This window comes from Equus quagga, chromosome 9 (assembly GCF_021613505.1).
Source record: "Equus quagga isolate Etosha38 chromosome 9, UCLA_HA_Equagga_1.0, whole genome shotgun sequence".
Lineage (NCBI taxonomy): Eukaryota > Metazoa > Chordata > Mammalia > Perissodactyla > Equidae > Equus > Equus quagga.
The window spans coordinates 71456727-71484410 of record NC_060275.1 but is presented as its reverse complement, the minus strand read 5'-3'; the positions used below and the strand labels follow the sequence as shown (position 1 = coordinate 71484410).

The 27684-nt window shown below is 40.1% G+C and overlaps 1 protein-coding gene across 3 annotated transcripts in view; it reads left to right on the top strand.

Moving 5' to 3' along the window:
* Positions 1 to 27220, top strand: part of NLN (neurolysin) — a 90534-nt gene extending 63314 nt beyond the window's left edge. For all 3 annotated transcript variants that reach the window (XM_046671845.1, XM_046671846.1, XM_046671847.1), the window contains 5 exons: positions 2553 to 2754; positions 14081 to 14267; positions 14611 to 14739; positions 15964 to 16100; positions 25319 to 27220. In XM_046671845.1, coding sequence (XP_046527801.1) covers positions 2553 to 2754; positions 14081 to 14267; positions 14611 to 14739; positions 15964 to 16100; positions 25319 to 25453 — 790 coding nt within the window. In that variant the 3' untranslated portion in view covers positions 25454 to 27220. The remainder of the gene's footprint in view (positions 1 to 2552; positions 2755 to 14080; positions 14268 to 14610; positions 14740 to 15963; positions 16101 to 25318) is intronic.
* The last annotated feature ends 464 nt before the right edge of the window (positions 27221 to 27684 follow it).

Here is a 27684-nt window from a genome sequence, read left to right as displayed (position 1 = left end):
ATCTTTGTATGCCTCACAACTTTTTTGAAAGCCAGACCTCTTATATAGGACAGTAAAGACTGATGTAAGTAGTTTTTGTACCTGGAAATGGACACATGTTTATTTCTGTTAGGCCTTGAAAGTGAGCGTTTCATTCAGTCCATTCAGTAGTTGAGCTGGGTCTTGGGTTTGTTGTTGCTATGGTCAACTTCAGCGAACCCAAAACTTCAGATTCCTGTGTCTTGTGTTTAGGATAGGAGCTAGTTGCCAGAGTTTACTTCAGAGGCTGTTCCACCCTTAATTTTAGATCTTCCCTTTGTGCTGTGCCTCAGAGGAGGTCACTCTTCATGCTCTTGCTCCTCTCCTAGCAGTAGACTGCTATTATTTGTTCCTGGGGGCTTATTAGCCGGTTTAGGGGAGGGAACTCTCTGTTGTTCTGATTAAGTGTCAGTTCTTAGGTAGGGCTGTGTCCCTGGGTCTTAGGAGTGGTGCCTATTCAGTGATCCTGTGCCACCCTTAGCTAGGGTCTGGGCTGTGGTTGTATTCCTGCCCTTCTTTCAGGCGTAGAGGGGCTTTTCTGTTCCCTTCCCCCAGTGGCAGTGGATTTCACCAGGGCTCTTAGGACAACAGGGTGTGTTGCCCTTCCCTCAGAAGTTTAAGGCTTTTGTTCTGTAGCAGAGAGGTAAAACGGACCTAGGCAATGCTTCACGCCTTTACCACAGCCGCTGCTGCCTTCCCCCAGGCCTGCAGTGGGCCTGATGCTTTCTCAGGGCTCTCACCCTGCCTGTCTGTTTGTGTGCACCCAGTAAGCTCCATGGAGAAGGCCCTGCAAATCGATGCAAAATTTCACTTATCTACAGCTCCTGGTGGCTCCCTATTTTTGCTGGTCTACTATCAGCCTTTAGCAATTGGTTAAAAATTTTCCTTACTGCAGCCGACATGGTGGCATAGTGGTTAAGTTGACCTGCTCTGTTTCAGCGGCCCAGGGTCCGCAGGTTTGGATCCCAGGCACAGACCGAGTGCCACTCGTCATGCCATGCTGTGGGAACATCCCACATAAAAAAATAGATGAGGATTGCACAGGTGTTAGCTCAGTGACAATCTTCCTCAAGCAAAAAGACAAAGAGGAAGATTGGCAACAGATTGGCTTAGGGCCTCTCTTCCTCACACACACAAAAATTTCTTACTGGTATCTTTAGTATCTGCTCCAGATTAAAAAGTGCTTGCTTCCTTCACTCCTCTCTCCCCCTGGAGGCACCTGTCTTAGATTGCAGGTTAGTTGATTGCCCTACTACCTCCACTTTCTGATGGGTTCAAGAAAAGTTGTGATTTGCAGATTGTCCAACATGTTGTTGTCATAAGCAGTGACCTTTCCAGCTTTACGCATCATAATAGGAAGCTGAAAAAAGCCTATAGGAAGCTGGAAAAAGATGAGTTTGTTTGTTTTTAGCTTGAATAGCATCAGCAGGAAAAAAATCAGAGTGAAATACCAGTTACCAAGAAAAGATAATACAGAAAAAATGTACAAATCAAAACAAATTAAACTAAAATGTCCGTCTGAGCCTGAGTGTGCTTTTAGTCTTCTGAGCAAAAAAAAGAAGGAAACCTACTCCTAAAAGAGAATCTAATGGCCCGTGGCTTTTGGAGAGAGCATCACTGATACCCATTGTCCAAGAAGAGACAACTTTATAGTATAATTTATGCTTTTTCCCAGGCTAACTAAAAGGGTTCTGTTTCAGAAAGGCCTGTCTAGTTTATAAAAGGAACTCATGTAATTGTGAGTACTGATTCTTCCCTTCTTGAATAAAAGGAACAAACTTATTGTCTGTTACTGGGTTTTTATCAATTCTAATTTTAAGGAAAAACTACCTGGTGAATCAAACTGTGTCTCTTTTTTTGAGGTATTATTGACATACAACATTATGTTAGTTTCAGGTGTGCAACATAGTGATTCAATATTTATACACATTACAAAATGACCACGATAAGTCTAGTTACCATCTGTCCCTCTACAAAGCTGTACCATATTATTGACTACATTCCCTATGTTGTATATTATAGTCCCATGCCTTATTAATTTTATAACTGGAAGTTTGTACCTCTTAATCCCTTTCACCTATTTCACCATAGCCCCACCCCCCACCCCTCTGGCAACCACCAGTTTGTTCTCTGTATATATGAGTCTGTGAAACTGAATCTTTTATGTCGAATTTGCTTCAACTCTCTTTAGTGTTTAGTGACTCCATCTTTGAAGAAGAAAAAGCAGGAGTTCATTAAAATAAATTGGACATTGAGCTGTACACTATCTATGGTGTATATTCTTAATTCTTACGTTAAGATTTTTCCACAAAAGAAACCGTGTAGATATAACTCATGTGAAGTGATAGTGGGTTTTTTTTTTTGTTTAGTTTTAGTTTTTCCATTTTGACAAAATGTTGACCTACTTCAGGGTGCATTAAATGTTTCAAAGCATTTTCTGGTATCAAATATGACTTAATGACTGAGAGAGGCCACGCCCATGTTTTTGCTAGAGAAGAGTGTTCATATCTCACCGACTTGCTTCTGGTTCCCAGGGAAGGAAAATACAACCACGCGGCCTGTTTTGGTCTCCAGCCTGGCTGCCTTCTCCCTGATGGGAGCCGCATGATGTCTGTGGCTGCCCTTGTGGTGAACTTTTCACAGCCAGTAGCAGGTCGTCCCTCTCTCCTGAGGCACGATGAGGTGAGGACTTACTTCCATGAATTTGGTCATGTCATGCATCAGATCTGTGCACAGGTGAGTGATTTTTGATGGTAAACCTACCAATTGCTTTTCCAGATTTTTTTTTCTACTGTTGTCAGGTTTCTCCCTTTAACATGTTTTTTCAGAAGCTGAACACATTCAAGAATTTCAGGGGCTGGCCGGGTGGCGCAGTGGTTAAGTTCGCACGTTCTGCTTCTCGCTGGCCCTGGGTTCGCCGGTTCGGATCCTGGGTGTGGACATGGCACCGCTTGGCAAAATCCATGCTGTGGTAGGCATCCCACGTATGAAATAGGGGAAGATGGGCATGGATGTTAGCTCAGAGCCAGTCTTCCTCAGCAAAAAGAGGAGGATTGGCAGTAGTTAGCTCAGGGCTAATCTTCCTTAAAAAAAAAAAATTTCATAGGCCTTCTGCAAAAACACAACATATTTACATCAGGTTAATCCACTGATGAATGAGCTTCATTGAATACCAGCCTATGGACAAAGAAAGAAGACTGTTATTCAGGAAGGGTTATGAAAACTCTACCTTTTCCTTTTTTTTATTTGTTTCTTTTTATGAGGAAGATTGGCCCTGAGCTAACATCTGTGGAAATTTTCCTCTATTTTATGTGGGATGCAACCACAGCATGGCCTGACGAGCGGTGTATAGGTCCATGCCCAGGATCCAAACCTGCGAACCCTGGGCCTCCAAAGTGGAACACAAGAACTTAACCACTACACCGCCAAGCCGGCCCTCTGTCTTTTCCTTTTAATTCTTTTCCTTTCTATAGAAATTTGATGTAAGCTTCACAGATAAACGGTGCTGTAATCTATCTCTTCTGCTTCTTAATGCTTTATTTAGTTTGGTGGTTTTCAACTGTCTCAGATTCTTTACTCCTTTTTTAAGAATAAATATTTGTGACACCTTCCTTTATTAACCTCAGATTAAAACCACAGATTAATGTAATATAACCTTGGGGAGAGTCTGCTAGGGCGGGGATGTGTGTGTGCAATGGATTGCAACTGATTTCTCTTTATTTCTGAAAATGAAAAGTACATTTGTTCTTGACTTTGTAACACAGTTCGGTAAACTAAGCCCAGACTATTCTAAGGTAAAGTATATGAATGTGCTCATATTTGACCACTGTTGACATATGAAAGCAACTATGAAGCAGTAGTTCAACAGAACAGTTTAAAAAACTGCTATTAACAGAAACAGAGGGACTATTTTCCAAATTTGAAAACTCTATGCATCTCTAAAGGTAAACTTTTTTAAAAATAATCTTTTTATAAGAATAGTTTTAGATTTACAGAAAAGTTGCAAAGATAGTACAAAAATTTCCCATGGACCCCTCAGCCTGTTGCCCCGCTGTTAATATCTTACATTTCTAGAGTACCTTTGTTGCAGTCAAGAACCAACACAGATACGGTGCTCCTAAACTCCACAATTTATATGGATTTTACTAGTTTTTCCCTCACAGCCTTTCTGCATACAGAGAATTTTTTTAAATTGATGTAATGCCCCCTTTGAGCATAAAAGAAATTTTTTTCATTTCTTGAATGATAGTCCCTGGGCATGGCTGTGCAGTAGGACATAATGAAGTATTCAGGGACTTGCACTATATGCGAATTACCCTGAATCCAGCAGCAAAAACTGCAGACACTTACAAGTGGTTTGTGTTGTGGACTCAAGTCCAAGAATGATATTCCCAGTTGTCTTAGTTCAGTTGCTATAACAGAAAACCAAAGATTGAGTGGCTTATAAACAACAGAAATTTATTTCTCAGAGTTCTGGAGGTTGAAACTCCAAGATCAAAGTGCTGGCAGATTTGGTGTCTGGTAAAGACCTGCTTTCTGGTTCAGAAACGGTGCCTTCTCACTGTGTCCTTACGTGGTGGAAAGGGTAAGGGAGCTCTCTGCGATCTCTTGTATAAGGGCACCAGTCCCATTCATGACGGCTCCACCTTCATGACCTAATCGCCTCCCAAACGCCCCACCTCCTACCATCACACTGGGAGTGAGCTTTCAACATATGAATTTGGGGGGAGGCAAACATTCAGTCCATAACACCAGTGGCAACATGATTTTCCAAAATGTTGAACACCTCTTGGGAAACTTCCACATAAAAAAGTAATGTTACTTTGATTTACACAGTTGATCCCAGTAGAGTATTGGAAATTAAAAGTTTATAAAAAATGCTCTGCAAAAATACACACAATGGAGTTAGTTTCTAGGCTCACTTAATTATAGATTTTTTTTTCATTTATATGAATATCCAGCAGGACATAAGAATGACGTACAGAATATGGGACGATTTTTTGTTGTCCCGACATGTGCGGGTCAGTCCTGGACATTTAGCCTCCCAGGCCTCCGGAGTAGCCCCTAATCATTGTAATAAGCAAAAATCTGCCCATTCATTTCCAGAATACTGCCATCACCTTTGTTAAAAACTGTTTAGTTCCTTCAACATTTTTTCGTTACATCCCGGTGCTTCCATGTTTTATTTAAAAAAAACAGAGGGGAATGGGATATGAATCTGTTCCGATAAATAAGTTCTGATATACTAATATAGCCATTTCTACCCTCTGTTTAATCCAAGGAGAAGAAATCTTTCAGAATAACCTAAATTTTCTTTCTTAGATAATTTTAAAGTCTATTTTCACAGCAATAGGGTTCCTGAAATATTTATTTTCCATCAGTGTCCATTCTATAGCTTACATTTCCTTTAATGATGTCTTGTTTCCACTTTTCTAAAATATTTTAATGAATAATTTAGAAAAGTCAAATACTTTTCTTAATTTTAGGCTTATGGGATATTAGATTATCCAAGATCTAGTTATGTATTTATACATAGAAAAACAATGGCCTGCTTTTAGAACAGGAGATCTTAAATTTTTTGGATCTGAGGACCTATGAAAATCTGAATTAAGCCATGGATACCACTTCCAGAAAAATACGCATACACTCACATACTCGGATTTTTACATGGGCTTCCAAAGGGCTCACAGACCCCTTGAAACCCAGACCATAATGAATTCCAAGTTAATAACTCCTGGATTATAGCAGTTTCCTCCTTATTTGGATGTTCATTATCAGCTAATGATTTTGTTAGGAAGTAATTTGGTATCTTAATCACATTTATTAAAATAATAGTGATCCTCAGATAGGGTTTTCAATGCTCTTGATGCTTGTTCTTGTTTTCAGACACAGTTCCCCTTATAACCTTAATATCACATGTTTACCATGTCTTCGTAGGGCAGTGCTCCACAACTTTGTGTTATTCTCATTATTTCTTACATTATTTTTGATTGTTTGAGATAGCCACTTGGTACTGGAAAATATTTTCATAATACTGTGTCATTTTAGGGCTATTTGACTCGTGGCTGAAATAAATAAATATATATAAATATATGTATTCCATTCATCAGTTTGGTGTCTTTCTCTTGAAACAGTGGACGACTTTCAAGTCTCAGAGTTTGCCTGACCTCATTCATGAAAACAAAATGTGTCATACAGATGAGTAGTGTGTTAGTACAATCCCTTGCTTGATCGTCTCTTTATGAGATTATCTTTGAAAAATCTCTTATTTGTCTATTAGTCCTTTCAAATGTCCTGTAACATTTTAAGAACTTTTAAGGTCAAACTGTATTTGGAACCAGTGATTGCTACTTTTTTCTTAAAAGTAATAGGCACAGATCCATATATTTGCTGCTTTATAATAATTTCAAAACTACTTGTACTGAACTAAACTGGATGTAGTGAATAGGGAGTTTCATAGCTTCTATGTTCAATAGACTTCTGAATTATCTGAGATATACAGAGTGAAATTAAAAATTGGCCGTACATATTCAATAGATTGGTTTTAAGATATGGCAGCTCAGTGTTTGAGTTCACTGTGGCAGTTTGCAAGTTTGGTGACCAGAAGAGCTCTTTAGAGCATGTCATAGTAATATGTAAATGTATTGGCAGGAACATCCGGTTTTCAAACATGTAGATGCACTAGTTCGTTATGTCTATCTCATCATTTCAGGAGCTGAGTTTCACTCATAGTTTCTCACGTTTACGCTACAGGGTAGGTAATTTTGAAGACGGCAATCAAGAGGTGGTGTCTCTAGTATCTATTCCTGTTTCATGGCTTTATTGTGGTTTGGGCTGTCAGTAATCACTGGCCTTTTGAACTTATGTAGAAAAGAAGAGTAATGTCTTTTAACAGTCTCCATTGTGATGTCTGTGTTGGTTCCGGCATCAAGAGCAGTAATGAGTTTTGGACTCTTCGATATAACTTTTTGAAAGCAGTACATCAGAACCATGATAAAGCCTTATTAATTAAAAGTGAAAGGGATGGAAGGGCAGGAAAACTTCAAATTACGTGATTTCAAACAATCTGTTAATTTGATCAGACTAATAGAGCATCTTGTCTGCTTTAAAGATTTTGAATTAGGTACTGTTGTAAATAAATGTCCCCTTTATCAGTCAGGAAGGCACCGTAGTGTTAGGACAAGAACACTGAATTAAAAATCATCTGTGTATTTGTAACTTTTGGCAAGTTATTCGGCCTCCTTGAGCCATCTCATTTTTCCTGTTCATAAAATAGGGACAACAACAATTCTCATGCCTACCTCCCGGGGTGCTGGTGAGATTACATAACGTGTGAAAAGCTACTTGGGAAGGCATATAAAGTGCTGTGCATACCCGAGGTATTCTTTTAACTGTGCTTATATATATTCCAACCCTTTGGGATGAATAAGTAGCACACAAGTCATAATTTAAGAGGAGAAAAAAAGCCGCCATGAGGTAAAGTAGTATCGCTTCAGATTTAAGAGAATTCACAAATGCTTACCCTCAATGGATTTGGGGTGAAGACCTGTGGATGGTGATGGGAAAGCATCAGGTTTTTGTTTATTTTGTTTTATTTTAACGATTACTGCCTATTTAGAAGTCGATTCCTGAAGCTGGAGCAGAATGAGCAGCTTAGAGTATTGGGAGTGGTGGGAAATTAGTTGGAGAGAAATGTGGGTATGTTGATCTTCAGCATTAACACGAAGGAACAGATACCTGGAGGAAGCAGAGACAAGCTTGGTCAGACCAGCCCAGACCACACCTGGTTAGGCAAACTGGGCACACTAAGGAGATGAATAGCAGCTAAGGTTTATTGAGCACTTACCATGTGCCAGGCACTATACTCAGTGCCTTACACTCATGCATTAATTTTATCCTTATAAGCATTCTCTGAAGTAGATTTACCAATCTACTTCTATCATTATACTGTTATACTATTATTTCCCCCATTTGCAAGTGGGAAAAACTGAGACTTAGAAAGATTAAATGATTCGCCCAAGATCTGACTGTCATGCTCTTCACCACTCTTCTTGATTGCGTATAACCATTCTTTGCTATCTCAAGCCATGCACTGGAGACAGCAGTATGTCATCTGGTCTGAATTTTGTCTCTCAAGTATGTATGCTTTTTTTTTTAATTGAGGTCACATTGATTTATAACATTATATAAACTTCAGGTGTACATCAATGTATTTCGACTTCCGTGTAGACTAGTTTCCATCTGTCACCATACACATGTGCCCTCTTTTGCCCTCCCCCTACCAAGTATGTATTCTTGTTGGACAGACTTATTTCTCCTAAGTTTCTTGAATGGCATTCCCTCTAAATCAATCTCATGTAAGCTGTATGGAATGAATGAGTTTATCTAGTTCCATATTTCCCTCTGTGTAAGTTGGCCTTCTAGATTTCAGTCCTGAAGAACAGTGAACATCTATCAACAACCTTGTAGCCTGTGCTCCCTACCCCCAACCCTGCACCCTGTTATAGTTTCCAACACCAGTGTTAGAGGTGATTTCTTTCAGGATCTCATTTTTGTTATTTTATTTATTTGTTATACATACACCCTTGTACATAAAATAAATACTAAAGTCGTAAACCAAACGTGGTAATCTACACATTGTTTATTTCTGTTTGGGGATGCACTTATTTCTTTCATTTGCTTACTGGATTTTCTACATATGTTTTTTAAAAATTATTAGAAAAATATTTTTAAAAGAGAAAAAATTTTCAGTTGACTCCTTAAAAGCAGAGTTACTGATTATCGTGTGACGTATTATACTAGATATGGTAGGGTGGGGTTCAAAAGAAAAAGAAGATTGTATCTTGAATATTAGAGTTTAGTTTGAGGACATGAAATGCAAAATTTTTAAAATTTAAAACAGAATATTATTAAGAAAAAGGATACAAATTAAATACTTATTGAGGGGCTGGCCTGGTGGTGCAGGGGTTAAGTACACACGTTCTGTTTCTCGGAGGCCCGGGTTTCGCCGGTTCGGATCCGAGGTGTGGACATGGCACTGCTTGGCAAAAGCCATGCTGTGGTAGGCGTCCCACGTATAAAGTAGAGGAAGATGGGCACGGATGTTAGCTCAGGGCCAGTCTTCCTCAGCAAAAAGAGGAGGATTGGCAGTAGTTAGCTCAGGGCTAATCTTCGTCAAAAAAAAAAAAAAATATATATATATATATATATATATTGAGTATTGAAAGAAAGAGGTGATGTTAGATTGGAGGCTACAAGGTCAGGTCAAGTATGATAAGAGAAAATCTCTTAGAGTCGTTTATGGTTGGATCTTCATACAGAAACATTCTCCTTACAGCTTCATTTATTTCACCTTTATTTATCGACCATCTGCAACTTTCTGGGCATGTGCTGGATTTTGGAAATACACTGGTGAATAAGGCATACATACTTGCTAACCTTCTTAGCATTTGAGTTTGAATGAGTACTTTTATTTGTTTTCATGTAAAAAGAAGCAATTTATATATAAGAAGTAATAATCAGGAAGTTATAGTCAGTTTGGAGGTAAGCCTGTGAATTTAAGTTGCAGTATTCAGGAATTCTGCAGATTATGTGAAGTAGCACATGTCTTTTAAATGGAGGTGGTGATCCTGACCTGTTGAACTATAGGGCTGTTGTGAAGATTAATAGGAAAACTAACAAAGTGTTATTCAGGTTCTCTTTATTACTGTTTTGTTTTGTTTTTGAGGAAGATTAGCCCTGAGCTAACTACTGCCAGTCCTCCTCTTTTTTTTGCTCAAGAAGCCTGGCCCTGAGCTAACATCCGTGCCCATCTTCCTCTACTTTATATGTGGGACGCCTACCACAGCATGGCGTGCCAAGCAGTGCCATGTCCGCACCCGGGATCTGAACCGGCAAACCCCGGGCTGCCGAGAAGCAGAACGTACGTGCACAACCGCTGCACCACCGGGCCAGCCCCTATTACTGTTATTACTTCCAGTGTTGTCTAGGTATATGTAAAATTAAAAGTATGACGTTCAATGTTCTAATTATGGCAAGGTCTAGGAGGCAGTGATACTTTTCTTTTGTTAATGCCTTATTGTGTAAACTTCTCCACCATCCCTGGATTTGGGGGTAGATCACACAGGTCAGGATGTGGAATGACTGCTAAGAAATCAATAGGTGATCACCCCAGACAGCCGAGGGCGGTTCTCCTGAAGCCTGTTCTTTGCCCTAAATACAATACACTTATTGATCTCAGCAACTTCCGTTTTTTTGAGTTGGGTGTTGCTGTCATGAAAATAACACTTTAGTTGTAACCACTAAAAGCAACCAGTCTGTGAATTAGAACAATAACCCATAGGACTTTAGTCTTTAAATACAACAAAAGCTCACGCAACTTTTTGAGCTTCAGTTCCTATAATTTTGCTCCAACTCTCCCTGTATTGTATGAGTTGAGAAGTTAATCTCTATAGCATCAAATCATCTGTTGCAAAAATCCATACTGGAGTATATGTTAGGCATCCTGTTGTCTGTTTAAAAAGATAATAAAGAAAAATCTCATCGTTGGACAACTTTCTTTCTCTCAAGAACTTGTAACTAAACAAGAATCTAAGTATACATTGTTTTCTAGGCTTTTATTGTCAAAATATTTCCTGCAGCAATAATAGGCTAATGGTTTTCAAAGTGTCACCTGCAAAATGATTTGTTAATTGGATAATTTTGTGTTTATTTTACAGTATTCTGCTTTATCTGGGAAGTATATTAGCATCAAGAGTTACTATGGCGCATAAGCTAGGATATTCGACACCTTCAAATTGTTTATATTGAAAACTATATAAAGTACTAATTAGGGTTCTTTGGAACCCACAGTTTAAAACTGGGGAGTAGTATTTGCTGGCTGATCAACAGTGAGTAATAATTCAACAGCCATGCTGTTTTGTGTGTCAGGCTCCCATCAGGCTGCAGGATCCTGAGTCCTGCCCGTGGTTTCTGTGTGGACATGCACACTGGCTGACTGGATTCCTTTCTCTTTAGAATTTAGTTGTTTGCTGGAAGTTGAGCTTTTGAATTTTGTAAGTTCTTTGTCCTCCTCATTTGAAAAATATTTAAATGATATTGCCCAAAGGCACACAGAGAAACAGCGTGACTGACTTTCGGGAAATTAGTAAGCAGTAGAGTTATTTTTAGCCTTTACTCCTTGCAAACATTTCCTTTTGCTCTTTAGAAGATGTTGTTGATCTGTTCATTCATTTATGTGCTCTCTCCGCTCTACAGGACAGCTTTGGATAGAATAAGCCCTCTCTTCTCTACTCTTCGTGATGTAACTGTGTTAATTCTTATCTAATTCAGTTTAACTCAGTTACTCATTTGTTCGTGTTTTTCTAGATTCTGAAACACTGCCACCACCACCAAACAGACACATACTTTTCATTTTTGTTTGGGGTTGATTTTCCCCCTCATCTGCAAATACCAATTAAAAAATGTTCACACAAGCACAATATATAAAATTTATATTTTTGTCAAAATACTGTATACTGGTAGATGAGGATGTGATTTTTGCCTTTGTTTGCTCTGTTAGTACTTATTTAAAAACAATAATCTTTAGAAAATTATGCAGTTAGTATTACAGAATCCCAAGTCCAGGATAGGTGGTTACAAAGACTGGCCTTCACACCTCAGCCTCATATTTGATTTTTGAAAAATACTCCAGTGTTTAGAGGCAGTCAGATTTCTAAGGAAGCACACTGAGACCTCCCTTTTACTCTACACATAAAGGGGAGTTTAATATAAGGCTTTTCTACTTTAGATCCCTTCCAAGAGGATTTTGTCACTTTGTAACATTGTAATTTAGCCTTTTTTTTTTTTTTAATTTTTTCTGTGAGAGAGAGAGTCATTATAGCATTTATGGTTAAAATTATGGGTTCTGGAGTCAGACCACTTAGTTTCAAATCTTAAGTCTACCATTAATCTTGATATACCTCAATTTCCTTTTCAAAAATGGAGATTACAGTGCTTCACACAATCGTTTTGGAATTTAAATCAGATAATCCAGGGGGCTGGCCCAGTGGCACAGTGGTTAAGTTTGCACGTTCCACTTTTCAGCAGCCGCGGGTTCGCTGATTCAGATCCCGGGTGCGGACGTGGCACCGCATGGCAAAAGCCATGCTGTGGTAGGCGTCCCACGTATAAAATAGAGGAAGATGGGCACGGATGTTAGCTCAGGGCCAGTCTTCCTCAGCAAAAAGAGGAGGATTGGCAGTAGTTAGCTCTGGGCTAATCTTCCTCAATAAATAAAAAATAAATCAGATAATCCGTGTAAAGAGTCCAGCAGAATGCCTGACATAGTAAAGTCTTAATAGATGTTGGCTATTATAATTATCGTGTAAGATTTTTTTATCTATAATGTAGGATGTAGTTATTTTAGAAGATTATATACCAGAAGAAAGCAAAATATCCAGGTTGTTGGGACCCTCGTCTCTTTCCCTGTAGGAATTTTGTATTGGGATGTCCTCAAACAGAGGAGGCTGATTCCAGTGCCCAGTGAGTTTAGTTTCCCTTAGTTGGCCCTTCAGTATTTGCAGCTCTTCCTATCTAGAATCAGTGCAATTATAACGGGAAGTCAAGCAAAGCATTTTTTTTGCATCGAGAGGAAGGCAGACTGTGAGGTGGCACTGACATCTGTGCCTCTGCCCTGGGCCAAAAGCAGAATGGTTCCGTGCTGCCGACTCAGCGTCCCGTCTGCTGCCGTCTCGGTGGTTAAGTCCGTCTTCCTCCCTACCCTTTAGAGCCCCAGGGATGATGAAGTCAGGGAGAGAAGACTGGGATGCAAAGCATCTGAACAGGGAAACAGGACAGAGGTTCGAGGAAAGCCTACAGATCGATAACCCCCATTCTGCAGACGGCCCAGTTGGGTGAATGCTGCATCTCCCCTGCCAGAGACGGTTGTACATGCGTTCTGTGCACGGTGTGAGGGTGAAACACCAGCCTGTTCTAGTGAATTCCCACCTTTCTGCTCAAGAGCATTTCTGACATCTGGCTCAACAATTTACTAAACTTTCCCTTTTAAAGAAAAAAACTCTTTTTTTTTAACTCTTAACCGAGACCATCAGAATAAGTCCTTTATTTTTATGAGAGGCGCTTTAACTTCTGAGTAAATCTTTGTTTTTCTTTTCCTATGGCTGCATTTAACTCATTCCACTTGCCAACTAATACACAGCCCTAACTTCCACTAACGTGGCTTCTTGTTTTCAGGTAGCATCTTCTACCCAGTCTGAGAGGCGCAACTCAGGCTTTCTACAACATGGTTATCTCAGAACCACTTATTTAAAGTTTAGAACACAAAACACACACCCACAGGACATCTGTCTGTAATGTTGTAATTTAACTTTCATTGATTTTGGCTAAAACTTCGATAGTTAAGTAATAGGGTGATGAGTGCCCCAGAAAGGCTTGTATTGAGTAAACAAAAATACGCAAACGGAAAGGGGAGCTAGGGAGAAATTGTCTTAGATCATGGATCTTTTAATGGAACACTCTTTTGAAATATTTTTACTTTCAAATCTTAAGCCTTGTTTTAGCTTAAACTGATTTTTTCACACTTATGAATTCCTGATGATTGTTCCAAGTTTGTTTATAATTCAAAAGAAGAAAATAGTACTTTAATATAGAGTATTTGGGGGTTGTTTTTCATGCTGTATTTTATTTTCATTTAAATTTGAGGTTATCCTAACCTTTCATTCAAAGGGGCAGATGAGGGGCCAGCCCGGTGGCGCAGCAGTTAAGTGCGCACATTCTGCTTCTCGGCAGCCTGAGGTTCGCTGGTTCAGATCCCGGGTGTGGACATGGCACCGCTTGGCACGCCATGCTGTGGTAGGCTTCCCACATATAAAAAAAAGTAGAGGAAGATGGGCACGGATATTAGCTCAGGGCTAATCTTCCTCAAAAACAAACAAACAAAAAAAAACCAAAGGGCAGATGACTCTGATTCTGACTTTAAGTTTTGAAGAGTCTTAATTTTAATTCATCACATATCTAGTTTTCAGTGTTTTTTAAAAAAAAGACCTCTCTGTTTACTTTCTAGACGGATTTTGCACGATTTAGTGGAACAAATGTGGAAACTGACTTTGTAGAGGTGCCTTCACAAATGCTTGAAAACTGGGTGTGGGACGTTGAGTCCCTCCGGAGACTGTCAAAACATTACAAAGATGGAAGCCCTATTATGGATGATCTGCTTGAGAAACTTGTTGCTTCTAGACTGGTCAACACAGGTATGACTTGTAGTTTTAGAAAAGGAAAATACGTTAGAATTGCTTAACGGAGAATTGCTGCCATCTTCTTCTCGAGTATTTATTTCCCCATTAATAATGATAGTGCCCCATAGAATGCTAATATGGGGAGGAAAGACCACTAAATGTACTGGTATCCTGAATCCTGAAATTGTGTCCAAGGGAAAAAGAAAGTCTCCTTTTAAATCTTAAATAGAATGAAATGTCTTGCTCCCATTTTGTAATCAGTACTACAGGAATAAGTTTTGAAATGTATGAACTTGTGACATTAGAACACATAGTTTTCTCTTCTCCAAAACATGCCCAAACATTCTTATGTTCTTAGGTCTTCTTACCTTACGCCAGATTGTTTTGAGCAAAGTGGATCAGTCTCTCCATACCAACACATCGCTGGATGCTGCAAGTGAATATGCCAAATATTGCGCAGAAATTTTAGGTGTTGCAGCTACTCCAGGTATGTAAATACTGTGACTTGAGTTCATTTCTCCTGTGAAGCACAGGGTGTACTCCTAAGACTGCCAGTGAAGGTAGAGTTGGTCAGGCCGACTACCTAATTTAATTTGTTTCTGATTTTTTTTCAGTCAGGCCATGACTTTCAGATAAGCATACTTTGTCCTTATGCGTTATCCTGTCCAAATGTGCTTGAAGGAAAGGTGGCTCAAGCTTTGCAGCATTTTAGTGTAATCAGGCGTGAGCAATTGGCCTCCACCCGGGAGCAGAGAAAGCCACTCACATGTGGCGCACCCGCCTGGCTCCGCCCTCCCTGTATGCACCATGACCTCCCTATGATTTCAGTAAGAAATTGGCAGAAGGGGCAATTTTAGAGAGAATCACGAATCTCTACCTTGTTTCTTGTTTCTGATTCTGATTCTGAGATCAGTTAAGGCAGTTTGACTAGCAGTTTCTAACCTGATATTTCTGACCTTCATGTGGGTGGGTGGGTAGGTATGTGCACATGTGTGTTTACTTTTATATTTATGTATTTTAGGCCAACGGGTAGTCGTATAAGTAGTTGGTAGCATGACTTTTTTCCACCAAGGGAATGGAAATGTAAATGAATCAGTCACATTTGTAGAGGTAATACGAGCCAGAGTGGTCAGTTGAGTCAATCCAGGCTTCTCACTTCCTTTTGTGATCTGTTTGTAGTAGACCATACAGCAACTCTGTGCCCCAAGCCACTTTGACAAAATCCTTTTTAAAGTAGCCCTAGAGGAAGATTGAGTTGGTGAAACCTTTTTAGCTTTTCAAGTAAAGAGTTATTTTTCAGTAATCATGCACCTAAAATAAGTGCCATTCTGACGCATTTTAGATATAAAGAGCTGTGACAAACAATAGGCTTACTATTAGAGTATTTGTAAGACACATATGTGTCTAAGGGCTGAGAAAGGACTGAGGGGTTCTGAAACCCTGAGCTATCTGATGGGTGTGGACAAAGCCTCTGAAACTATTGTTGGGCATTCCAGAGCTTGAGGCGAAACCAGCTCTGAGGCTGAGCCGTAGTAGGAGAGAAGTTTGTAAACATCTTGGCCAAGGACACAGGTAAACCCAGGGAGTCCTAGAGGCGAGGTGTTATCACTCTCTCCTCCCACAGCTGCACTCCCCATAGGGAAACCTGAGCCAGCTGATAACCAGATAAACATTTGCCATCACACTGATTGAAGTGTATCTTTCCTTAAAGGCACAAATATGCCAGCTACTTTTGGACACTTGGCAGGGGGATATGATGGCCAATATTATGGATATCTTTGGAGTGAAGTATTTTCCATGGACATGTTTTACAGCTGTTTTAAAAAAGAAGGGATAATGAATCCAGAGGTACTGTATTTTTTTTTCTCCTTTTGTTAATTTTATAGTTGCTCCCTCCCTTTAACTCCTAGTGTAAAATATTTATTACACCTAGATTTTAGAGTAAGAGATTTGGTAACACCTTTTAACTTTAAAGTCTTGCATCTTCTCAAATCATCATATATCATTAGGTTGCAGTGTACAAGTGATTAACTCTGCTTCTGTAAGTTAAAAAAACCCACTGCATTTTCTTGCTTATTAACATTCCAATATATTGCATAATTAAAATTCAAAGCTCTGTTTATGCATTTGAGCGTTTATAACTGCTAGTTTTGACATGTGCCATACAATGTTTAGTTTTATAGGAGGGTGGGAAAGAAAGGTAAACAGCTTCTTGATATAAATGGTCTGCTTATGTTTTGATATTCTCTACACGTTTTCTTTGTACGTTTTCTGTGGGAGGCACCCTTTTCTGTGGCTGGCATACCCCACCTACTACATAGTTTGTAACCTAAATGCCTTTAAGTAATTTAAGCTGCTTCATTAACCTGAGCCATTCCCTTCCGCGTTCAGTGAATTGACTGCCAGGTGGCTGCCAGCCAAGCCTTCTTGAGTTACAGTCCCCAATCTCCACTCTTGTTGAAGACTCAGCTGTCAGATTATTTCTAGGACCGATGCATTCTCCATTGTGTTTTTCGTTCTGTTTGATTCAGAAATTAGAAGAACAAATTATCAAAATCAGGTTCTCTGTGCTTGTTTTAACCAACTGATTTGTTCCCTGACCTTGATGTTTCAGGATTACATAGCGTCTTGCACAGATGCACTGAAATATGCTGATGTAATTTACACCACCATCCTCCCCACCTCCACCCCTCCAAAGAAAGAAACACCACCTCCAGGGCACCTCCATTCTGTACACTAGCCTTCCCAGTCACCCCATCTTCCCTCCCACTGTACCCAGGCTGTTAGAGCCCTTTAAGTCTCTTTGCATTCCCTGGCCAACCCATTTACAATGGTCAACCACTGTTGTTCTCATGAACCCTGACTTCTGCATGACCTTCAGCCGGTGCCCAGCCCTGAATTCCTCCACCATCTCATTTAGAGATAGATGGTGCTTTTGGGATTCAGAGTGTTCTGGGAAAGACCAAATGACTCCATTAACATGCTCCACTACAAAGTCATGCTGTCCAACGTAAATCGGGCGCCCAGTGTTACTCTGCAGGCCTGCTCTACTTCCCGAGTCTCCACCGCTCTCTCCTCCCTCAGCAGATGATCTCTCCTCTCTACTAAGAAAAGTCAGAGAATTGAGTGAGCACCTTCATCTCTCTTTCTCTTTCTCTACTTCAGTACTTTTCTACTTTCCTCCTGTCTGAGAGGAGATGTCTCTAATACCAAGCCTTACTGCTTTGCCCTCTTGGAAAAAAAACTGGAGTTATTTCTATTGACTCTGATAACCTCAGTGCTGCTACTTCTCTGGTGTTCTTTTCACAATCTAATTTCTTGGTGTAAGAAGCAGTCTTTGCAGACCTCTGTTTCCTGGCTTTTGCTTTCACCAATTGAACAGGAAAGTTCCCATCTCCGCAAAGTTACCACTGATGACCACTTGCCAACTCCCAAAGGCCCTCGTCCACCTTTTTTTTTTTTTAACTTCCTGCTTTTTGTTATTCCTGTCTTTGTTCACAACCCTGAGCTTAGCAGTCAAATCCCTCCCTTGCTTCCCAGAACCCCCTGTGTCAGCCAAATTTGTGCGTTCCCCTAGGTCTTTCCACCCTCACAAATTTATTCCTTTTGTTTTTTCCAGCTGAAATGTACACGTTTCTTGTCTATGCCTCTCAAAACTCCTACCATTCTTAAAGGCCCTACTCAGATGGCCACTCATGGATGAAATCTTTCAGAGCATCCAGACCAAAAGTGACCTTTCCATTTTCTGAACAGAAGAGTAGACTTGGGCATGGGGGAAAGGCTTCGATAAGTTTTTTTTTTTTTTCCAAAGATTTTATTTTTTCCTTTTTCTCCCCAAAGCCCCCCAGTACATAGTTGTATATTCTTCGTTGTGGGTCCTTCTAATTGTGGCATGTGGGACGCTGCCTCAGCGTGGTTTGATGAGCAGTGCCATGTCTGCGCCCAGGATTCAAACCAACGAAACACTGGGCCCCGATAAGCTTTTTTTTTGATGTCTGGAATGTTTAATGTAACTATTACACAAAGTGAAAAAAATGAGGTTATGAAATATTTTATAGCATAAGATACAAATTTTTATTTTTAAATGTATATTTAGGAAAAAAGTACATCAAAATGTCAATTGTTTTCTTTGGATGGTAAGTTTATAAGTGGTTATTTAATATTTTTCTGTACTTTTTATGGAGCTTTCCCTTCTTTCTACATAAAGCATGGATTATTTTAGAAATCCAAAAGCAATGTTTAAAGAGACACAAGGTCTAGATATGTAAAGTTATAATTATGACCTGTAACTGGCTCTTATTAGCTGGTGAGACTTCCTGGCATAAGTGCTACCATCCTTCATTTGATTAAGCTTCCTCATTCACCTCCTCTGTGCTTCCACTCACATGCCCACATCCTCAGGACTTAGCACTGTTACCTCTCTTCTTTCAGCTGTCAAGGTAACAGCCAAAGTACTGTTCCCAGTGGAGCCCAAGGAACTTGCCAGTCCGGCAGAAGCACTCCCTGCCATGATGCTTCTGCATGCTTCCTCTTATTCTCAAGCTTCACAACTTGGCAGGCCGAGACTATTCTTAATTTAGACAGAGGGGCCGGGTTGAACTTGGAGAAAGGAAGATTTCCAGCAACTTAAAGTTGTTGCCTTGTGATGTTAAAAACAGTGTTCAGTTTTACTAAAATTCTGGATTCAGCAGTGCTGTGTCTTATTGCTCATCTTACACCCTGAAGCTGGCTTTAATTCCTTCTTTTTTCTTTCCTATTAAATACTCTGGAATATCATTTCATTTCTTGCTCTCCTGCTGTCACAACAGTAGTGACTCTGGCTCCAGTGGCCAAGGAGAATCCCTCTGCACCCTCACACGCTTCCGCTGTAGTGGCAGATGCTGGAACAGCTTTTTAAATAACCATTTTATTCACTCCTACAGTGTACTGTTTGTTTGGTTTAATTTTTTTTTTTTATAAATGTTTGCTCTAAAGTAACACCTGATGTACAAAATTTAAATACCTACTTATTAAAAATTAATACTTTAGAACAGCAATCTTGTTCTACAAAAACTTTCAGGTCCTTATTACAACTATGTTGTGATGAAGAGAAAGAATTTTGTGGTATAAAGAAATACTAACTATGATCAGAGGTCATGGGAGTCAGAGCAATCACACTATATCAGGCAGACTTTGCTGTCTCAAGGCCTCACCCTCCCTAGTATGTATTTGGATCGTTTTGAGAAGATAGCAGGATGTCCCTTCAAGGAGTCACTGCCTGCTATTCTGAGTCCTCAAGCTTTAGAGAGGCTGGAGGCTGAAAGATCACGTACTGTTGACATTGCTGGTCATGGTCTTTGGTATCAACAAAAAAATGTCTCTGGGCCTTCTCTCTGTAAGCTCTTGCCGTCCTGCAAAGCTCAGGGTCTACTCTGAGAACCATTTCAGATCTCATCAGGCAGACCTGTAGAAAGCATGTTAGTCACTGGGAGAAAATAATACAAACAGAAGCCAGCAGTCTTCTGAATACCAAATGTTAGCCATAGACTATTTCATGGAACAGTTGTTTTCATGTTGTTTTGAGGGCCTCTAGCAAAGTGTTAGAACTGCCCACTTACCTATAATGGCCTAAAAGTCTACGGCCTCTGGTTTTTTCTGTAGTTTTCTAGTAAATAGGGATGACATCTTAACTGTTTAGTTTGTTAAATATTATCGAAGGTCTTTGTTTCCAGTAGGACATGGAGAAGTTGTCTCGTTGTTAGACATATTATTTACTTCTCCCACTGATCTCTTAAATAACTACAGAAGGGAACTGCTTGGGATGACACTTTTCCAGCAAGCTCTAGACACTCTTTTTAAGGATATCTGTAAGGTCACCAAATGTAGTTTCAGAACCAACAGCTAATCATAGGGTTGAAAAAAATAGGGCATTTTAACTAGGGCCATTTCTTTTTATAAGGCTGCTTCATTGTGGGAAAATTTCCTAGGAGGTAATAGACACTGTGGATTCAAAGCAATTATATTGTTAAGCTGGAATTATCTCCATCTTTTACGTTTAGAGAAATTGCTAAACTTTGTTTTTTCCATCAGTGAAGAAGAAATGCAACCAAGTATCACAGGGGGCAGGAATACCCAGACAGTCAAGATGGATGAGTGCAACTATTGTGTTTCAATCTGTAATGCCACAAGGAAGTAGCTAGATCTTTACATGCAATAACAGACACAGAAAGATGATGAGTCTTGGTTAAACATGAAAAAGAATTACCTGGCAGAGAATGTGTAATACAAAGCTAAGTATTCCAGTGGTCCCCAGAGTCCTAGGCCCAATTCCTGCTATACTGTGTTGCTAAGGGAGGATATGACATTTCCTCTCCTGAAGGTCCTTCAGATGAATTAAATTCCACGTCAGCCCTCCAGATCTGCCCCCCCAAAGCTGATTTTTCTTATGCATCAAGCTTTTCTAACAGCCTTAGACGTTGCCTCATTGAAGGTGTAAAGGAAGGGAATGGGCTTGATGTCCAGCCTGCTTCTGGAATGTCTCCTGGCCCCCGCCTTCTACATCTTGAATCCCAACCAGCTGGAAGCAGTTTTTCTTCCTTTGTGTTCTTTCAGCCCTTCTTTGTGTTCCTCTTAGAGCCCTAATTATCTGCCTTGTTGATTGTCTCCTTTATCTCCCCTGCTAGATTGTAAGGCCCTGTCATAGGAACTGTTTTGTTCATGTTTGAGTTCCTCCTCTGCTTCAGAACTGTTACGTTTAGTTATTATTGTTCCATATGGGTACCTCTTTGGACCTAAGTGGTGGTTCCCCCATCTGCTTCCACACCTCTACCCCACTAATACATGCTACCCAGGGTACCTGTTCTTCTCCTGATCTCCTCCCTCCCCATAAATAAAGATTTAGCCTTCTGTTCTCACAAATTGAAATTTTGTTTCAGGTTTCCAGAAAACCTCCTCTAATGAGGCAAAGATTCTCCCACCGTTCTTGTTTCCATCTCCCTGACTGCCCGCACCAGTCTTTCACTCTCTCCCTCCTTCTTTGTTGTTGTCAAAGGTATTTTTTTTCCACCCACATCCTCCCTACACGCCTAGAAAACAAAGGGTGTGCTGTTGGGAAGGCATTTACAGATGGGCTACAGAAGGAAAGGTTTCAAAGTCCATGTTAAAGCTGGCTAGTGGGCCTGTCAGGTGCCTGATCGTCACCACCTGTGCTTGGGTGGCTGCTCTCTGCCCTGATGCCTGTTGGTGTAGGAAGGAGACGACTCTGGCTCCACTCCCCAGAGTCAAGCACAATGGGAGGGAGGGAAACCAGGTTGGAAGGCAGTGGGAGCTTGCCTTGCTGCTTCAGAGATGATGTCAGAGAGAGCGGGAGACCCAATCTGTTCCCCATTTATATATTCTCATTACTGATAGGTGACGGGCATCCTTCCTTCAGATAATTGTGATTGCTGTTATAATCTTACCTCAAATGAAGGGTATATATTCTTAGATAAAATGAGCGCCTTTTCTCTCCTACTTAATATTCCTACTGAGTTGTATATTCTATTTCATACTAATAGTGGAGGTTAAATCTCTTGTGCTTTTTTCTAGCTTTATTCGGAGACAGAACTAATTTTAAGAAAATGCCAACCAGGAATGCATTTGTTTCCCTCAGCTGTATATGAGTAACTGCACTTAGGGGCAGTGTGAGAGGAAAGGAAAGGAAAGAAGGGATCAGTGACTGCTAAGGTTTACTGAATACGCTGTACGCCAGGTAGTGTACTAGGGGGAGGGCTGTGTACCGAAATCCTCTCCTCTGATTCCCCTTAAACCAAGTGAGGTAGGTGAGTTCCCATTTTGCAGGTAAGGAAACCAAGGCCCAAGGTCACATAGCTGAGGACGAAGCCGGGATTCAAAGCTGGGCCTGCCTCCAAAACTCCTGATCTTGCTTTAGAAAACATCACTGTTAGAGAGAACCTGAACAGTTGCCAAAAGATACACTCTAGTCTTCCAGGATTAAAAAGCACAGAGGTGACGCCGACTTTCCTTCACAGAACAGTTAATGGGAGCTCTTCTTACATGCAGATCCTCCTGAAGGATTTCTTAGCATGAAAAATTTCAGTGGTTATCTTAGAGCTTCTCTTTCTGCTTTCCTCTCAGCTGAAGTTTCTTTATTACATAAACAAAGAAGAACAATTTATGGCAAAGACTCTTGCACCTGTGGCATGTGTCTCCCAGACCGTGTTCTCTTGCCCAGAGAGCCCAGTCCCTTCCTAAAACGCCAAAATTCACTTAACGTTTTTTTTTTAAAGAAAAGCAAGATCCTGTTACCAAAATGACTCTTACACTCTTCTCCAAACTTCATTGCAAAGGAAATGAAACTATTAAAAGACCATTGCTCTGTAATTCAGGAAATTGAATCAACTTGTTTGGAGCTATAAGCAGGGCAGAACTTGGGCTTCACCGAGCCGTGTGCTGTGAGACCGAGCGCTGCCCCGCTCTCCGCTGACTGTGCCGTCCAGAGGGGGTGTGAGCCAGCCCTTCACAACAGAGCAGCTCCTCAAAGGCCTGCTTTTCTTTGTTACCTAGAACTGTGGTTCTCTGCACAAAATGAAAATACTCTGTCCAATATCAGCATGTTGGGTGACTTATCTTTTTACTTTATTTAGCTTTTCATTAATGTACCTGTAACCTTTGTGGAATGAAGTACGTCTTTTCAATAAATAGATCTTGAGCATTAAGAACTTCTGCAGGGGCCCGCCCCATGGCCTAGTGGTTAAGTTCACACGCTCCGCTTCAGCGCCCCAGAGTTTTGTTGGTTCAGATGCTGGGCGCGGACATGGCACCGCTCATCAAGCCATGCTGAGGCCACGTCCTACATAGCAGAACTAGAAGGACTCACACCTGGAATATACAACTATGTACTGGTGGGCTTTGGGGAGAAGAAAAGAAAAAGATGGGCAACAGATGTTAGCTCAGGTGCCAATCATTAAAAGAAAAGAAATTCTGCAGATAAATATTAATTATTGAGGTTGGTTGATGGGTACATGGAGGTTCATTTTACTGTCGTCTCTGCTATTGGTATATATTTTAAATTTTTTCCTAATAAAAGGATTAAAATATTTTTATAATTCTGCACATACATTTAATGCACATTTTCTAAGTTCTCCCTATACTGCTACACCCAGAGAGCACAGTCCTTCCTTACCCCTCCCCCCCAACTAATTTAACACTGGTTAACTTCAGACACAATGGACAGTGAAAGAAAGGAGGTAAATTTTAGTTGGGCTCAAGAGCTCTGATCTGTTGCTTCTTAGAATAATAAAGTCTATGAAAAGAATAGCCATCACTCACATTTTAGGTTCTAGATTGATTGTATCAGTAGTGATTTGCTGCAGACCAAACGAGAAATGACATATTTTTTTTTTCCTAAAGAAAATTCAGTCTAGCTCTACGCCCTTCTTACCATGGTTTTCAGGAAGTCAAATATCAGTGATTGCAAGCCCTCCCTTTTTAAGAAAATTTATCCAAAACTTGTAAATAAGGCAACAAGATTACTACGTGCCTTTCAGTGTCATACTAGAACATCGTCTAACAAGTCCTTCCAAGAATCATCTTGTGTTCTAGGCCCTACACCTCTCCAATATGGTAGTCACATGTGGCTGTTGAGCACTTGCAATGTGGCTAGTGCAACTAAAGAATTGAATTATGTGCTATAAATGTAAAAAACACACTAGATTTTGAGGACTTACAACAAAAAAATAAATCTCAATAATTTTTTATATTAATACATGTGGAAATAATACTGTAGATATACTACTGGTTTAAATGAAATATTTTTTTAAATTTCACCTATTTGCTTTTTTTAAGCTTTTTTAATGTGATTACTAGATAATTTAAAGTTAAAAATGTGGTTCACATCATATTGCTATTGGACAGGGCTGCTCTGGAGTTTATGAGAAAGTAACTTTGTTTGACTAGTGATTTACTCCTGATTAGGGCCCTGGCTGTGAAGTTAGATGTTAGCCTGTAGATGATTAATAAGTTGCAGATGATTTCTGTTTATAACCAAAAGATAACCCCAAACATTTTGATTTTATAACCCTGTAGGACATTAAATAGTTTTATATCTGACTTGGTAGATTTCGTGCACCCACGTTTTATTTTCCGTAGCCGTTTGACTAGACTTACCTCTGACGGTTGTACCAACCAGAATCATTGTTATAAGTCAAAGGTTAGATTACTTTTGTCCTTGGAAATTCTCGAGCTATTCTTGTCCTCAAAAAGACTATTAATCGTATTGATCAGATGATATCACGGATATAAATTTAAGAGTGTTACTCTGTGAACTACTTATTTTATGTGTATATTTAGAATTATGCTTTGTTGAATTGTCCTGCCATGCTTCCCTAAAAGGACGATGAAAAGGAAGTGAAAATATTGAATCACGCTGATAATGAATTACAGTTGTTTTCTTTCATTTTATTTGCTCATGTGTTTATGTAAATAAAGGCAGAGGAACTGCAATATGTTTAAAAATTCCCAACCTCCTCCCTAGAGAAAACTTTGCAGAGGTCCTTCTTCCCAGCTCTGGCCCCCAGAAGTGTCTTACACCATGGGACATGTACTGTTGTCCTACCCGTGTCTATAAGGAGGAGAGGTTTTTTACGAGCCCCTCGTAAAAACATAGCAGAAGTCCTCTGGGCAGTAGCTGGGCCACCGTTTCCGGGTACACAGATCCTCTCTCTGTGGCCTTCTTGAACACTTGCTTTGCTAACCCTTTTGAAATCGCATTTGAGATGGGATAACAGATAGGAACCTGTTATATATTCCATTTGGCTATTTTTCGTTTGTCAGTTTGCTCACATCATCAGCTCACTGCTGAGAATCTAAGGAGACAAGTCAGTAATAAAGGGAAGTGTAGAGGGTCTAAACTCCAGCTCTCTTAGCTACCCGAGTAAATACGTACTGCAGAGCTGTAGTCTGGGCAAAAGAGAGTAGAGCTAAAGCTCCTTTCCTTCACCCCCACCCCCTTCTTTCTCTTTTGCATCTGTAGATTTGGAAGATTGCTATAACCATGAATTATTAGGCATGATGTTTTATTTTATTAGGTTGGAATGAAATACAGAAACCTAATCCTGAAACCTGGGGGATCTCTGGACGGCATGGACATGCTCCAGAATTTCTTGAAACGTGAGCCAAACCAAAAAGCGTTCCTAATGAGTCGAGGCCTGCCTGCTCCGTAAACTGGGGATCTCTGGGAGCAGTCCAAGTCTGGAGCACAAGTCGGCATCTCCATGTGTTACTGGCCTGAAACTGAAGGGAGTTTTGCAAATGAAAGTTTAGATTTCTATTGACTGCCTTTTGTTTTTCGATTTGGAAAATTATACAGATGTAAATGGAATTATAAATACTGTGACCTAAGAAAAGACCCATTAGAAAATAATTGTACTATAAAATTTCATAAAAATGGATTTGATTTCTTTTTATAGAAGTTTCATATGAAAGTAATTTGATTTTTTACTATTATCTAGATAATGTAATGTAAGAGGGCTAAGAATTTTTAAATTGAATCATATACATTATATAATTTGATCCTTCTTACATCTTGAAGTTTTGTACTTGGGATTTCTGGCCTGATAAATGAATCATCACATTCCTCTGGTGAATATTTTCTTGGAGCCCTGAATCGACTTCGACTCTGTCTCAGTAAAGTGCGAGCTCTTTGCCTGCATAGCTCGGGGCCAGGGGACTGTGCACTATGCCTCGGTAATGCGTTTATCTTTGCCTTTCAGGCCTTATGATTCCCACCTTTCTGCCACACTTAAATTGTGTTCTTCCATTTGGGTTTGTCTTTTCTGTCTAAAGTCCAGTCAGACAGTACCAAAAAACTAGGAGTTTTAGCTGAAGTGACCTAATGTATATTGCAAGTTTTTGTGTCTTGTATTAGAGGATTTTGGATCTTGTGTTAGAGGTCCATTTCTGCTTCAGCGCTCAAGACCGTCACTCTTTTGGCACATTTACCAGTTAGAGCACTAAAGCGAGTGCAAGGATGTGTTTCTTTCCTGATGTTTCTAATAAGTGGTAGGGACTTGGCCTCCTGTACTGCCCACCTCACCCAAAGTGGCAGGTGCCCACCTCACGAGCGCCTGGTTAGAGAGCCACAGGAAGAGAGCGAAGCTGACGTGGAGCATGAGGAGTTGAGACTCCAGAAGAGGATGGGTCCTCAGCAGAAGCGTCGGAGCGCGGCTGCTCCAGGGTGTTCCCTGCGTGCGGAACCTCCCCATGGGGAGAAGGGTTCGCCAGGAGCCTGTTTTGTCTGGTGATTTTTATTTTAAATGAACTTGTAGATCTCTCTTTAACTCTTTACTGTAGGCCCAGATTCCAATTCTACAGCAGACTAGTAAACTCACAGTACTTATTTTTCCTCTAGGAGTCTACTCAATAAGGAAACCAGAACAGGATCATGAAATTGTTTTAATAAAAAAACAAACTTTGAATGCCCTCTGATAAGTCTTCCAACTGTTTCCCACTGTGTACCTGAGGTATGACTGCTGGCCAGGGACAAAATCAGAACCTTTCTATTCTCTAGTCCAAATGGACTTTGTGCTAAATAAAAAAATAATATGCTGCATAATGAGATCAGAGACAGCAGGAAAAATCAAGAGCTAGAGCAACACAGAAGAAAATTCTAAGATTATTACTGCCAAGCAAATATGTTAAACATCCACATGAAATCCCACCCTCCCCTTGAGAGAATCGCCTGGCTTGAACTCCCCCAAAGCGGTTTTTTCGGTCTTAGCAACCTGTGGTATTTTTCTCATATCTTTTTTTTTCCCCAGACTGTTCTGTTTTCCAGTTTCAGACAAAAACTCTCTTCAGCTTTTTCTCTTGCCCAATGTATCTCCCTAACAATAACTTTATCATTTTAAATCTTAACTTAGTTCACATGGAAAAACTAATACTTGGTGTGAAAAAGGCTGCACACAATAAAGTTGTGTTACTACCCATGAGAATGACCTCACATTTCTTTCATACTTCAATGTTAAAACTGAAATGCATAAGAGAACAAAAGAGCTATGGTGTTCTTTTTATTTAGGGTCCACATCTGGTATTTAAAATCTACCAAAACACAGCAACAAAATCAAATACTTATTCTCTAGCACAATTCAAAACTAAGGACTTACTTTTCAAAGCCATTCATCTGCTCGTTCTTCTTTTCAGATCGGGGCCTCAGGTGTTGGTGAGGCGCTTGGAATGGTGGATAACCATAAAAATTGTGATTGGCCAGCCTACACTTGAGACTTGTGGACTGAGCCACACGTAATAAAGTCTCTCTGGGTTATTGATCCAGGAGATCTGGGCCTGTTTCAGGTTTGGGGGCATCATTATGTTGCTAAGGGCAAGTTCTTAAACATCTTATGTTAATATATAATAGGCCTGATTCCTAAAGGTTTAATTTTAAGATGCTACAGAG